Source organism: Miscanthus floridulus, chromosome 11, assembly GCF_019320115.1.
Source record: "Miscanthus floridulus cultivar M001 chromosome 11, ASM1932011v1, whole genome shotgun sequence".
In the NCBI taxonomy this organism is placed as follows: Eukaryota; Viridiplantae; Streptophyta; class Magnoliopsida; order Poales; family Poaceae; genus Miscanthus; species Miscanthus floridulus.
The window spans coordinates 74006942-74022174 of record NC_089590.1 but is presented as its reverse complement, the minus strand read 5'-3'; the positions used below and the strand labels follow the sequence as shown (position 1 = coordinate 74022174).

Here is a 15233-nt window from a genome sequence, read left to right as displayed (position 1 = left end):
CACCAACCATTTAGGGTTGGGCGCCCCCGATCAGGGCGCGAGAACAAGGCCCAAAGGCCGTTGGGCCTAACTGGTGGGAGATCAAACCTAACATTCTCCCCCTTATCTCTCATCTATTCTTCGTTCTTTAATTTCATACTCAAAACTTTCAATTCATATTTTTCTTGCTTCCATCCTATTTCATCACAGATTAGTGCATAGAATTGTCCCATCGTCACATCAATTAGTGTCGTTAGACTAACAGCCACAATACACTTCTCCGTTTTGAAATGTAAATTTTCTTTGGGCCCTTCGTATGTTCGGGAATCATAGGCTTTCCCTTAAACCCATGCCGGCTACGTGTTCTCTGAACACGTTGGGTGGTAAGCCCTTTGTGAGCGGATCCGCGAGCATTTTCTCTGTACTTATATGCTCAAGATTTATTATATGATTCTGAACTTTATCTTTCACAACATAGTACTTTATGTCAATGTGTTTGGTAGCACCACTTGACCTATTGTTGTGAGCGTACTGTACCGCTGGATTGTTATCACAATACAATCTCAGTGGTTCATTTATATCATCAATCACTTTCAATCCGGGTATGAATTTCTTCAGCCAATTCACCTGCCCCGTTGCCTCATAGCATGCAACAAACTCGGCATACATTGTCGAGGATATAGTCACGGTTTGTTTGGAGCTTTTCCACGATATAGCCCCTCCTGCGAGAGTAAATACATATCCTGACGTGGATTTTCTTTCATCTCCCGCATAATCAGAATCTGAATACCCCTCTATCTGCGGGGAATCAGATCTTCTATATGTAAGCATGAGGCCTTTCGTACCCTGCAAATAACGCAGGACTTTCTTCACTAATTTCCAATGTTCAATTCCTGGATTCTTTTGATATCTGCCAAGTAACCCGGTAACAAAAGCTAAGTCAGGGCGTGTACACACTTGAGCATATTGTAAACTTCCAACAGCTGAAGCATACGGTACTACTTTCATTCGGTCAATTTCATATTGGTTCTTGGGACACTGATGTTCCCCAAACCTATCGCCCTTGACTATAGGAGCAGGTGAAGGACTGTACGCATGCATACTAAATTTTTTCAGGACCTTTTCTATGTATGCCTTTTGCGATAATCCTAGAACCCCTTTTCTCCTGTCTCGGTGAATCTCTATTCCCAAAACGAACGAGGCCTCACCGAGATCTTTCATATCAAAGTTTGAGGACAAGAATTCCTTCGTTTCCATTAGTAGATTGATATCACTACTAGCAAGCAAGATATCATCCACATACAAAATTAGGAATATGTACTTTCCATTCTTGAACTTTGCATAAACGCAATTGTCCTCAACATTTTCTTCAAACCCAAAACCTTTTATCGTTCTATCAAACTTCAAATACCACTGTCTTGAAGCTTGCTTCAATCCGTAGATTGATTTCTTCAGGCGGCATCCCATATTTTCCTTTCCTTTTACGACAAAACCTTTCGGTTGTGCCATATAGACATTTTCTTCCAAATCCCCGTTTAGGAAAGCCGTCTTTACAACCATTTGATGTAACTCCAAATCATAGTGGGCTACAAGTGTCATTATAATTCTGAAGGAATCTTTATATGAGACTGGAGAAAACGTCTCATTGTAATAAATCCCTTCTCTTTGCGTGAAGCCTTTCGCCACAAGTCGCGCTTTAAATCTTTCTATATTCCCTTGGGAGTCATATTTTGTTTTGTAGACCCATTTACAACCTACTATTTTGGCTCCTTTAGGAATATTTTCTAAGTCCCAAACTTTATTGGTACTCATTGATTTCAATTCATCTTCCATGGCCTTAAGCCACTTTGATGAGTGGTCGCTTCTCATGGCTTCTTCAAATGAGGTGGGATCATCCCCCATCTGACATTTTTTTGTTTCATAAACTTCATAGTCATCAGTAATAGCTGATCTTCTTATTCTTTGAGACCTTCTAGGTGCCTCCAGCACTTGTTCCACATTTGGCTGTTGTTGTTCTTCCTTATGTGCAACATTTGGTTCTATAGGTTCCTCAAGGATATGTTCCTCAAGGACATGTTTCTTATGTTCATTCATTGTCACCACGGGAGAACTTGCAACAGGTGTTGGCACTACAGTGTCCTGCATTGTCGGTGCAACAGCAGCAGGTAGCGTGAAGAATGGTTCTTCAACCATCGGAGTGGGTACATGTACCCGCTTCTCCTGTAGGCTGATTTCTCGTGCTACCATGCTCCCCCTGATCATGTTATCCTCCAAGAACACAGTGTGTCTTGTTTCTAAAATCTTCGTATGTCTGTCAGGACAATAGAAGCGATATCCTTTCGATCTTTCTGGATAGCCAATAAAATGGCAGCTGACTGTCTTGGAGTCTAACTTTCCTATGTTTGGGTTAAACACTTTTGCCTCAGCTGGACAGCCCCACACACGCAAATGGTTCCCTTCCTGTCCATAATTCATACGGTGTTTTAGGCACCGATTTACTTGGTACTCGATTAAGTATGTGAATGACAGTTTTCAGTGCCTCCATCCATAAACTAATCGGTAATGTGGAGTAACTCATCATGCTTCTTACCATATCTATTAAGGTACGGTTACGTCTTTCAGCCACTCCATTCTGCTGAGGCTCCCCCGGTGTGGAGTACTGAGCAACTATGCCATTTTCCTGTAGGAACCTTGCAAATGGTCCAGGAATTTGGCCATATGGGGTATGTCGCCCATAGTACTCTCCACCTCGGTCTGATCGTACTATCTTGATTTTCTTATTGTGCTGATTTTCAACTTCAGCTTTAAATATTTTGAATTTATCCAATGCTTCCAATCTTTCTTTAATTGGATAAATATTGCCATAACGAGAGTAGTCGTCTGTGAATGTTATAAACGAGTCATAACCATCCATACTTTTCACAGAAAAAGGACCACATATGTCTGTGTGGATTATTTATAAATTCATGTGCTTCGTTTGGCATCTTTCTTAATTTTCTTGACATACTTTCCTTTGATGCAATCAATACATTGTTCTAGATCTGAAAATTCTAAGTGCGGGAGAATTAATTCCTTAACCAATCGTTCAATTCTCCCCCTCGAAATATGGCGCAAGTGATAATGCCATAATTTCGAAGAGACAGTATCAATTCTCTTCCGCTTCTTAGTTACATCCGCAGATAGGGAATCATTCACATTCTCATCGCATACACTGTTCGCATTCTCAGTAAGAGATAATAAATAAATCTTGTCTTGTCAGAAGGCAAGACCAACACATTTATTATTAACCAGTATCTTACATTTGCCATCACCAAAATGGCAATTAATTCCATCATCATCAAGTTTCGAAACACTTATTAAATTTCTACGCAAAGAGGGAACATAAAGTACTTCTTTAAGTCTAAGTACAAAACCATTATTCAATTCTAAAGAAAAAAAACTCCAATGGCTTCAACATTGGCTTGCACTCCATTTGCAACTTTAATCGTTCTTTCTCCTCTTTGCAAGGTTCTCGTCCCACTTAACCCCTGTAAGGAATTTGCAACATGAGTAGTTGCTCCTGAATCTACCCACTAAGTGGATTTATCATAACATAACTATAGGGATTCATCTACAAATGTAATAAATTCATCACCTTTCTTTAGCAGAGATTTCAGAAAGTCTGGACAATCCCTCTTGTAGATGATTGGTTCCATTGAGTATCGGAATGTTGGCAATGTTCACAATGCATTTGCCTCCTGAAATCACACCAGAGTAAGTAAGAACATTTATACATAAAATTTCATGCTTTAACTCAACGTTGGTCAAATTAAAACTTATAATTCATCCATGCAAACATTTTACACCACCGTTGGGCAGAAGTAAAATTAATGCACAATTTCTCATGGATCAAAAATAATAATATTGTTATTAACAACGTTGGTCAGAAAATAACAATATCATAATCGCATCAAAATTATCAGAAATTCATTTCTCTTAAAATTAAATTATCCCGTTGGTTCAAATTTAATCAAAGAGAACAATAATTATCATGCACAGCGGAAAACATTAATAATCTTTTCATATTATTATTTTCCAGAAGCACTAAAAAAATTCACTGTTTTATGAGCAAAATATCGTTGGATAAAATTTGCACAGAAAATTGTATCAAAATCATTCAAATTCATCAAAAAATATGCATTAAAATTGCTCCTGGAAAATAATAAGAAAATTTTCTTCTTCTTTCATTTCAGCCCAGCGCGGTCCAGCTCGCCCAGCAGCGCGGCCCGGCCAGCAGCGCGCGCTGCAGCGGCCCAAGACGGCCCAGCGTCCGCGCGCTCGCGCTGTCCCGCGCGCTCCCCCGCGCCCAGGCCGCAACCTGGGCCTGGGCCGGACATTCGGCCTTGCCTGCTCTCCCGCCTGGGCCGCGACGCTGGCCCGCGCATCTGGCGCCATTCCTCCCCATCGGACGGTCGTCTGTTTCCATCGCTCGGATAAAAACCCCGACGCCGCGCGGGGCCTGAAACCCTAGCTCATTCGGCTCCTGCCCTTTCTCTCTCTTCGCTCTTTCTCTCTTCTCAGCCGCAGCGATGACAGCAGCCACCGAGCAGCCGCGAGCGAGGACGACAGAGCGGGCAGCCATGGCGAGCCTTGGCGCCATCGCCGGCCCCCTCGCCGGCGCGTGTGCTCCCCAACGGGTGAGCACGCCGCCATCGAGCGGCCTGGCCGCGGCGCTTCCTTGGCCGAGCCCGGCGAGCCAGCGCCCCCGGCTCGGCTTCTTCTCCCGCGCCGGCGAAGGTTCATCCGACGCACCCTAACCCTAACCCCACTTTCCCCTTTCTGATTTGAGTTGTTCTTTTCGGGTTTATCCGAATGGGAAACTAGGGTTAGGGTTAGGGTTCGTTCTTGCCGATTCGGTTTTCTTTGCTTTCGATTTCTTTCTTTTCGTTCATCCGAATGGAAAACTGGGGTTAGGGTTAGGGTTTCGACCCTTCTTTCTTTCTTCTTCCCCTTCTTCCCTCTTTCGGATTTGGGTCTAGGGTTTTCTCTTATCCGAAAGGATTTAGGTCTAGGGTTCGGAATCCGACCCTCCCCTTTTCCCTTCTCTGATTTGATTTTGGGGAATTAGGGTTAGGTCTTAGGGTTCGGCTTTCAATTTTCTTTCCCGATCCAGTTTCTTCTCGGAACCTAGCTCCGGTACCATTGTTGGATTTCGTTTTAGTCATATTCATCAGATCGGGATGTATAGTAGTAGAATAGATGTTCGGGATTTACAGAGAGACAGAGAGAAAGGGGTGATAGGTAGCAGACCATCAAAAGCCGTAGTGGTCGAAGCACCAGCCGGGGTCTCGTTGGCGGACGCCATCTGCGCGCCGGCAGCGACGTTCGGTGGAGAGGGAGGAGTCGGAGCTGTGGCGTCCTCGGCGGCGGCGTGTGCGTCGGGGTGGCGTTGCCGGCGTCGGTGGTGCTTCCCGTCGCTGGCAGCGCCCCTTCTCAAGATCGGGTTTAGGGTTAGGATGTCGGTGGGGTGACTGGCGGCGCGGTGAACCTCGTACTGCGAGCCCCGGCCCCCACCTTTCCTTTATAGCGCTGTGCGACGGGGGCCCACCAACCATGTAGGGTTGGGCGCCCCCGATCAGGGCGCGAGAACAAGACCCAAAAGACCGTTGGGCCTAACTGGTGGGAGATCAAACCTAACAGAGCTAAGTAGCCTAGGTGGTGTGTGCTAGCTGATGGGCCGCAGGGCACGCCGTGGCATCGACGCAGGGCTACGAGCTCTCGTAGGCGTACATGCATGCAGATGCAGCTTGCATTGCAGCCCAGGCGGCCAGGCAATGGCAAGGACGACGGGGCGGATTAGATTTCTGTATTAGTAGTAGTCGCGTTGGGGCAATCAATTCTCGCGCAGGCAGCTGCCTACCCCTGCAGATCCTGCTTTGGCATCCTGTAATCGCCTCGCCTGCCCGGCCGGCCGTCTGGCGCCGCGCGCGGCCGGTGGCCTCAGGCAGGCAGGTCCTCGATCGGCCGGCGTCGGCAGACGGCCGGGGCGAGTGGCAACAAACAGCAAAGCTGAACCTGACCGCTGAGGTACTAGTAGCTAAGCTACCTAGCTACCTCGCGTGGTACTCCCTATCAAGTATCAACAGGACCGACCCTGTCCTCTTCTGATATAGGGCCGCTTTGTGTGAGGCCGCATGGAACAGCATATATAGAGGAGCTTTGCTTTGTACAAATCATATATGCACGGCCAACGCACACCTGCTGGAACTGGATTGGAAGTAAGATGCATGCCCGAACTCGACTGTCCATATGACAGTTCGGTTGCTCGATATGACGGTGACTGCATCCATAGCCACAAGAAAATCTACTACGAGCGATAGAGGTTTACAGCGATGTGGCTGGGCAGTCAATAAATCGGTGCCCGAAAATACTCTACGTGGCACTGTGTAACTAACCACCCCTGCACCGAACGTGTCGAAATCGCGACCACACCGGGACAGGACCAGACGGCATCAGGCCGGCCGCGGCCGGTGATCGATCGGAGAGGCGGGCGGGCCGGGGCAGTGGCCCACTGGCGGCTCTGTCCCGCGCCACCGCCTGTGCCACGATCCCCCACCACTCATTCCGCTTTTCAGACAAACAGTCGCTAGCGGCTACTGCTGCTCGCACAGTCCGGCAGAGAGGCCAGAGGGTGAGAGGGAGAGATGGTGGCTTTGGTGCCTGAGCCTGGCGCCTGGCCTCGGCCTACCCCCTGATGCCTTTCCCAATTTGCCCCCGCGGTGTGGCCTGGCCATTCACCCACCCCCGAGCTGAACGAACAGCGATCAGGGCAGGCAGCCTCGCGCCGTTTGTCTCTGCTGCCCTCCCTCTCCTCCCGAGAGCATCATCATTCAAATCGGCGGGCGGAGGCAAAGGCAACAACAGATCCGATGCTTTCTCGAATTGGGCAGGTCCATCAATCAAATCCGTCAGGGGACGAGGCAGCCGCTCCCCACCCCACGTAGTACCCCTACACGTCAAATCCAACGCCGATCGATCCGTCGGCTCGTCGTCGTCCATCACATCGAGATACCACATCGATGATCGATCCCGCGCCAGGGGGGTCCTGCTGGGACCGAACCGAGCCGAGCCGGCCGGCCGACCGCCCGCCACGCCCCTATATAAACCTCCCTCCTCCCCTCGACCCCTCCCCACACTCCCGTGCACACCCATCCATCCATAACTCGACCAAGCCCTTCCTGCCCCTCGCTAGCTGCTTCACACGCTCCAGCGCATCATCATCCACTCCAGTACTCCACCAAGAACGCGTGCGCTGGTTGTTGCCGCCGTTGCTGTGAGCTGCACAAGAAGAAGAAGCACCATCGTCCGCGGATCTTTGCTTCTTTTGGCGCCATGATGTCGTCGGTGCCGGAGACGTTCACCCTGGACCAGCAGCACCTCGTGCAGCAGCAGCCTCCGCCAGCGGAGCAGGAGCAGATCTGCTACGTGCACTGCAGCTACTGCGACACCATCCTCGCGGTACGTACGTAGATACGGCACAGGGCATAATACACACGGCGTGCCCTTGCCTTACGTGCCGCGTCGCCTGCCTGATCACTTTCCTCCGGCGGCCGTTTCTTCATTCCACGAAGAGAAAGGAAGACTCATCTCTGTATGTACTACTGCAGGTGGGCGTGCCGTGCAGCAGCTTGTTCCAGACGGTCACCGTGCGGTGCGGCCACTGCTCCAACCTGCTCTACGTCAACCTCCGCGCCCTCCTGCTGCCGCCGGCGGCCGCCGCCAACCAGCTACCACCCTTCGGCCAGGCTCTCCTCTCCCCAACCTCCCCGCACGGTCTACTTGTACGTATATATTGCCTGTTGCTTACTACTACCATACAATATTTCATGCTGCATGTCTGCGTTCTTTTTCGCCGTATATTATCCATGGACTATATATATGCGTAGGATGCTGAGACGATGTCGTTCCAAGCACCGAGTCTGCAGCCGAGAGCTGAACCACCGAGCGCCTGCGTGAGCACCATCACGAGCATCAACAACAGCTGCGGTGGTGGCAACAACGCGTCGGCCATGTCGTCGATGGCGCCGCCGCCACCGGCCAAACCTGCACTGCAGGAGCCGCAGCTGCCCAGGAGCGCAGCGTCAGGCAACAAAAGTGAGTTTTCTTATTTCCAATTACTTCATCGTTTCATTTGGTGCTGCACTAGCAACACACGGCTCGATCCTCTTGATGAGACATTGGGCAGTTTTTTTTAATGAAAAAGAAATACCAGTTTTCCATCACAAACGATTCTTTTTAAATTAGTGGTCAAAAGTAGGACGGTGTGAATAGTTTGCACGTCAGCTCAATAGTGCCTTCTGTCCGTGTATGATCCTTTTCAGTACGTTCACGGTAGGGCTAGCTCTTCCAAAATCCCGACATTAAAACACGCACAGTGAGAACTAAATTAAAGTAGAAAATAAATTAAGTGTTTAAAGATGCTAGTGCGAAGCAAAGGAGATCCAACAGTGATCTCCACGGGACCAATGAGAACAACACACAAGGTTGCCCTTGCACATGTCTGACACTATTTGATCGATATAGTTTTTATCAGTGTTAGCGACTAGCTAGTACGTTGTTCATCAGTTCTGCTAATAACTCGATCGGTTTGGTTGTGTTTCCCGCAGCTTCAGAGAAGCGGCAGAGAGTTCCTTCCGCATACAACCGTTTCATCAAGTGAGTTCATCGTTGGTTTCAAGCATAAGTTTTTCCCTTTAATTAGCATGCATGCGGCATCTATTATACTTATTGACGAGCTTGCTACTCATGTGTATAGAGATGAGATCCAGCGCATCAAGGCCAGCAATCCGGACATCACTCACAGGGAAGCTTTCAGCGCGGCTGCGAAGAATGTAACTCCTCTCTCTTTCTCATCAAATAGTGTTCATATTGCTTCTTACTGTCATAAATCAGATCTGTATATACTGACTTCTATTTTCCCCTCTGTCTACACATCAGTGGGCCCATTTCCCACACATCCATTTTGGTCTCATGCCCGATCAGGGCCTGAAGAAGAACCCTATGCAAAATCAGGTAAGATCCTACGGAGAATAAACCCTAGTCGGAACTCTCAGAGCCAACACGTACAGATATGCTGCCTGAGCAACACTTATTTTTCCTGTTGTGCTTTGTAGGAGGGAGCTGAATGCATGCTTTTCAAGGACGGTCTCTACGCAGCAGCAGCAGCCGCGGCCGCGGCCGCCGCCGCTGCCACAGCTGCCTCCAGCATGGGCATTTCTCCATTCTGACTTCACCCCACACCGCGTAATGATCTATATCGTTCTGCCTTTGTGCTTAGCCGCTTAGGGTTCTGTCTCGATCGGCCCCTCAGTATCCCGGTTGCTTGAGAGATGTAGCTTTAATAATGTGTATCCGATCCCGAGAATCTCGAAATGTCTCTCAGTAACCGTATATCTATATGTGTCCTCTCGGTCTACTTACTTAGGTTCCAGTTTCTTATTTTGTTAATTTATTATTATGTAACCTAGAGAGGTTGTTATGTGTATGATGCTCCTCTTATCTTATATGGACATAATTCGAGCTTCAGCTGAGTATCTACTACTTCAACTTTTCCAAAGTTTTCGTCGCAAAAATACATATTGTGAACAAAAGATATAAAATTTAGGCTATGCGTGTGCTTTCAAAAAATTTAAACTATATGGTTGCCTATTTATATCCGTAATGTTAACATGAAAAATCATATATAATATAATATATAATTAAGTTTATTAGTCTAACAACTAAATACATTTCTAGTAAAAATGTATTTTTGGCGTTTCGTACTCATTAAACTCTGGAACTATGTAATTTCGTTACACCCGTAATGAAATTCGACTTTGGCCGTTGTGGAAATATGGTAATTGTATTTTGAGATCTTGTCAACGCCGTGTTCTTTTTAGCTATTCATGTAACATTCTATCTTAATGTGAAAATCGGTGCCTCGACATGAAAACTGCCCTTTAGAAAATGGTAACATCACTTTACTTTCGTGGTGACCTGGCTCTGGCATGGAGTGTACCTTTACTACATTATGGGGTTTATTAAATAATTTTAAAGATATAAAAGTTGGTACTGCGTATGGTACCAAAACAGTATGTACAAACCTTAGTATTCATATCTATCAGTTTTTTGACCAAAATTGATCGAGTAATACTTCTAGTTTATTTAGTGGTTTATAATGTTCAACCCATTTCTAAAAATACTAACACTTGGAAACTAAAGTGACTTCATTGTAGCAATAACATATGGCCTTGAAATCAAACATTTCAAAATATATAGGACTTGGCATTGTGCATGCTGGTAAAATGGAACATTTAAACTATATATAACATGCATATATGTCGAATTCAGTAGAATTTGGAGTCCAAATGCTAATTGATTTAGGGCTTGTTTGGGAATGCTCTTTGTGTTTTTCAACTCCGCTCTACATTTTCAGTCAAACAAGTGCAGCTCCATGCTCATCTGCTCCAGAAAAAAATGTAATAAGAGATCACCTAAAAAGATGCTCCATAAACTCCAAGTTTTTTATAGAGATGCTACTCGGTGAAGTTTGTGGAGCACTTCTAAACAGGCCCGACGGGAGAAAATATAATCAGGAAGGACTTCTTGCCCCGCCTGAGAACTAGCGACTAGTTGTTTATTCGGCTATAATCAGATCAGATTACATGCCTATCCATCTAAGACGTGTATGCCAAACAGATGATAACCCTAGATTGAACCCGTCGGAGACAAATTGGCCCGACCTACCCCCATCTGGGGGGTGCAGTTATGGCCTTGGTGAGGATAATCGTGACACAGATCAGGTGCAGTAGTAGCTACTACTGCAACTAAGCAGTTGAAGCATCTGAGCCATCTATGGGAGAAGCAACGGTTTAGATGATAGCCCTCCTTTCTCCTTATTTTCTGTCTCATTTTCAGTTCTCTGCTGTCAGCTACTCGTGCCACTGCTCTCCGTCCAACTGCGCGCAGTGGAGCCGCCGCCGTGAGGCAGCTGCGAAGTTCGGCTCCTCTCCTCGAGAAAATTTTGTATTCGGCCCTAAAAATAATGCTCCTTTCTTATTTGATATCGAAACTGAAAATCTTTTCTATATGTCCCGATCTCGAGTTTTTCTTTCCTATTTGACACTTCCGTCAGTTTGGGTTGTTAACGGTGTCAAGTCCTATGTGAAAAGTCCGTTTTACCCCCAGAGTTTTTTACTAGTCCTGGCATTCCATGGTTAATATTGCTATCTTTCCTAATGTTTCAGTTTAAGATAAAAACATTCATAAAAGATAGCAATATTAACCATGGAATGCCAGGACTAATAAAAAAACTCTAGGGGTAAAACGGACTTTTCACATAGGACTTGACACCGTTAACAACCCAAACTGACGGAAGTGTCAAATAGGAAAGAAAAACTCGAGTTCAGGACATATAGGAAAGATTTTTCAGTTTCGATGTCAAATAAGTAAAAGGAGCATTATTTTTAGGCCAAATACAAAATTTTCTCCCTCTCCTTCCCCTGCCGCGGACTGGGACGACATGGCCTGCGACTGCTAGCCGCAAGGCGGCGCTGCTGCTCATGATCCGCGGCCGCGGACTAGGACGACATGGCCTGCGACGCTGCCAGCCGCACGGCGGCGCTGCTGCTCATGGGCCGTGGCCGCGGACTAGGACGACATGGCCTGCGATGCTGCCAGCCGCACGTCGGCGCTGCTGCTCATTGGCCCATAGTGCGCGTAGAGGATGAGCTTGCCGCCGGCGTTGTCGGCGTTGGGGACGCGCGGGAACGTGCAGTTGGCGACGACGACGGTGTAGAAGCGGCCGCAGCCCCAGACCCCAGTCCAGGGCTCCAACTCGCAGCGGAACCAGGGCTTGCCGTAGACATGCGTGGGCTTGGACGCGAGCCCGACGACAGCGACGGTGTAGGCTCGCGGTACGCGCCCATCTGCACGAACAGCATCGCCGAAGAGTCTGTCGACCACCATGACGCAGTGAGCCCTGACGTGAACGGTCAACGTCCACAGCACCTTGCCGAAGCGCACCCGCACGGGCACGGTGGCCTCCAGAGTGGCACTGGCACCGCCTGTCGCCGCATGCTCCGCCGCGCCTGATGATGCACCTGCACCACCGCCTCCTTCGTCGTCTCTTCCTCGGTCCTTTCCTAGCAACTCGATGCCGCCATGCGCGCGGACAACTGCCGCAACGGGAAGGTAGTCGTCGAGTACAGCGGTGCCGGCAAGCCAGCAACGCCGCGGTGTCCTACTCCGGCGCACGCTCGTCGTGGGGCCACGGTCAGCGTTCGGCCAGCAGCCAATGAATGTGATGGTGTTCGCAGTGGCCATGACGGGCCAGGGCGTGTGGCTCACGAACGACCTGGCCAGGCGCTTTGTGCTTGCCGCGGAGCAGGTGGCCAGCGCCGTGCCGTTGGCCGTGGAGGCCACCGTGCTTTGTTCGTTGAACAGGACAGACAAGCAGCAGGGGAGGAAGAAGACAAGAAGTATCGCTTGGTTCGCTTGGACCGTTGGATGGTCTTTGGAAGGCTGAAAAGGTTCGACTGCATAAGTTGCAGTAACAATAGCAACTGCACTGGATCCCAGTCTGGATAATCGAGGGCCATGAACTTGTCAGGTGGCCGTGGTCTTGAGTCTTGTCCCACCCATCTAGTGATAGTCATTGTCTACTGATTACATGGCAAAAGCATGCCTCGTCAACTTACATCGCTAATATGGCAGATTTGTCAAGCCATTGCATATGGCCCTGCAACTTTATCTTGTCATGCCACTTGAATTGGCATGAGTACAGGTTAGATTAAAAAATAGAATAAATTGTTTTTAAAACAGGTTAATATGTATTTGAAGTTATGATATCATTTTCTATAATTTTAGCCAAAGTTAGGGCCCGTTTGGTTGGTGACTAAAACGTGCCACGCCAAAGAATCAGCTTGCCACAGTTTGTTCAGCAGCTGTTTTGTTCACTGCCACAGCTATGGCACGCCGCACTTTCTTAGCACCCCGCCCCACATGTCATAGACTCATTTTCGTGCTAAACCTTGCCACAAGTGTGGCTTCGATTTTGCTCGCCTTTCTGGCATGGTAAGTTTTGGTCACCAACCAAACATGCCCTTAATATTTGATTTACATGCCACTTAAATTGGCATGAGTAGCTTGTATTTCCAGCGTCCAAAAACCTAGTACTCCCTCTGTCCATAAATGTCTACTGTTTTCGTTTTTCGAGAAATAACTTTGACTATATATATATTAAAAAATATTAATATTTATGATACATAGTTAATATTATTGGATAGATATTTGAATCTAATTTTTTAATAAATTTATTTAGAAATAAAAAATTACACGTGTTTTTTATAAATTAAGTCAAAATTATCGATATACGTAAATCATGACGACGTACCGAGAGAGTATCTGTCTACTGGTGAATCGCCTTGATGACTGATGAGTGCCTATCCCCACAGAAAAGTACGCGCATACCCCGCGACGACAAGAAGACAGTTGCTCTACAGATGCATACAACGGCTCCATGCGGTTGTAGTAGCAAGGTAGCATCTCGTTGCGCGTGCATGGAGGCGCGCGGCCGGGGCAGCATCCGGCGCTAGCTGACGATAAGAACCGAGGCTCAGGCCACGCAGGCGCGGACGCGGCAGGCAACAGGCGCAGGGACAGAGCACTGGCAGGCTGCGGCTGCCAAAGCCTGTGCGCGGTCCAGACAGAAGGAGTCAGTCAAGGGCGCGGGCCGCCGGGCCGCGTGAGGTGACAGTTTGGGGAGCCGAGCCGCGAGCACAAGCAGGCATGGCTGGGTGCTGCTGCTGCCGCCTACTGTATGGCGCAATTACAAGGGCGGGGACTGGGGCACTGAGGGAGGGCTGAGGCCCTGGGGGAGGAGCTGCCGAGCTGAGTAGTGAGGATTGGTGGAAAGAGAAGATAGCTAGCGAGTAGCGGCCTTTTCGTCGCCCGTCGTTCGCTCACAGAACGATGCCGCAAGCCATTGGCTTCACGCGTTTCCGCTCGACGAAACCGGGATCCAGGACCACCACCCGACTGGAGCTCCGCCGCAGTCGACTACCGAGAGCTCCGGCCACATCCTCCCGCGCTCACAGCCCAGTACGTGTTATACATTTAAACTACGTACGACGACCATATGACTTACGAGTACGAGTACTGCGTGGGCGTGCCCTCGGCCGATCCAGCCGCCGCTGCCGCCAGCGCCAGCACAGACGAGCAGCGCCGGATCGCGAGCCGAGGTCAACATGACCGCGAAGTACCACGATTGTATGGTCTGGTAGAGTCGCTGGCCGGCGTCCTGGGCGACCTCCACACAGACGAGTGGACGACGATTCCACGACCCGGAGCTTGCAGAAGCGCGAAATGCATCTTACGTGCCCGACGACGCCTGCCGCGCGCGGTGCCGAGCAGGATGCTGACGAGCGTGTCCTTGATCTGCTCCACGAGCCACGAGGAGCTGCAGCGGCGACAGCTAGCCCTGGTGCTCTTGGCAAGCTCGTTGGCGGGGCCATGCGCCATCGTCTACAGGGATATAACGGTGCGACCATTTCCATATGTCTAGAGCTAGGCTGCCCGTAGAGCACTGCTGCGACCTAACCCTCGCCCCTAGGCCCTGCTGCTCTCTTTTCCTTTCCCCGCTCTGTCGCGAGCTGCTCCTCTCATCTGTCCACTCGCCGGCGTCCGACAGTCCTAAGTCAGGTTTACGGTACTTATAAGTCATATTTTTTTAGTCAATAAATATTATTTTTTTTATAATAAATCAGTCAACAATAATTTCAGCCATAAATAGCAAACAGGAACTCGTCCCCGTCCCCGGGAGTACGACTGGCTCCTCCCTCCGTCCGCCCGGTTACATGCATGCATCGAACGAATCGACGCGACGATCGATTTGATCGTGGTCTGGTTTCCCTCCCATGGGTCAATGATTGCTGTTTTTCGGCTGCCATGTTGCAAGCAAAGCACAGGCACAGTTGCGGCATCATCGGAACTGTCATGTCATGTCGTCGTCGCCGTGTGGACGACACGACGCGCGAGCCGCCGGAACGGCCACTGTTTCTATCGGTCGACCGGCAGGCTTTTTGGCGCTCCAGCGCGCGCCCGTGACGAGCAAATTATCTCGCTCGTGCCCAAATACGTTACTGTGCACGCACGGTGGATAAATAATGGATGAGGGAAAACATTATGGGAAAGTCATTGTGCTGCTGTGAGAATGGTTTTGTAGACTAGAGCATCCT

General features: G+C 48.8%; 1 protein-coding gene across 1 annotated transcript; it reads left to right on the top strand.

The window, feature by feature from the left end:
• Positions 1-7163: 7163 nt before the first annotated feature.
• On the top strand, positions 7164-9555 carry LOC136493948 (protein YABBY 5-like). The gene is made up of 7 exons (XM_066490075.1): positions 7164-7476; positions 7626-7799; positions 7905-8112; positions 8625-8673; positions 8774-8849; positions 8956-9030; positions 9132-9555. Exons 1-7 carry the CDS (start codon positions 7351-7353, stop codon positions 9243-9245), a joined length of 822 nt encoding a protein of 273 aa, XP_066346172.1. The 5' UTR covers positions 7164-7350; the 3' UTR covers positions 9246-9555.
• The last annotated feature ends 5678 nt before the right edge of the window (positions 9556-15233 follow it).

Bases quoted from the DNA above. Each gene is read 5' to 3' on its own strand.
- LOC136493948 (XM_066490075.1), top strand. From the start codon at position 7,351: ATGATGTCGTCGGTGCCGGAGACGTTCACCCTGGACCAGCAGCACCTC. The intron at 8,850-8,955 runs GTAACTCCTCTC...TCTACACATCAG, and splicing joins TCAGCGCGGCTGCGAAGAAT to TGGGCCCATTTCCCACACAT. The intron at 9,031-9,131 runs GTAAGATCCTAC...TGTGCTTTGTAG, and splicing joins AGAACCCTATGCAAAATCAG to GAGGGAGCTGAATGCATGCT.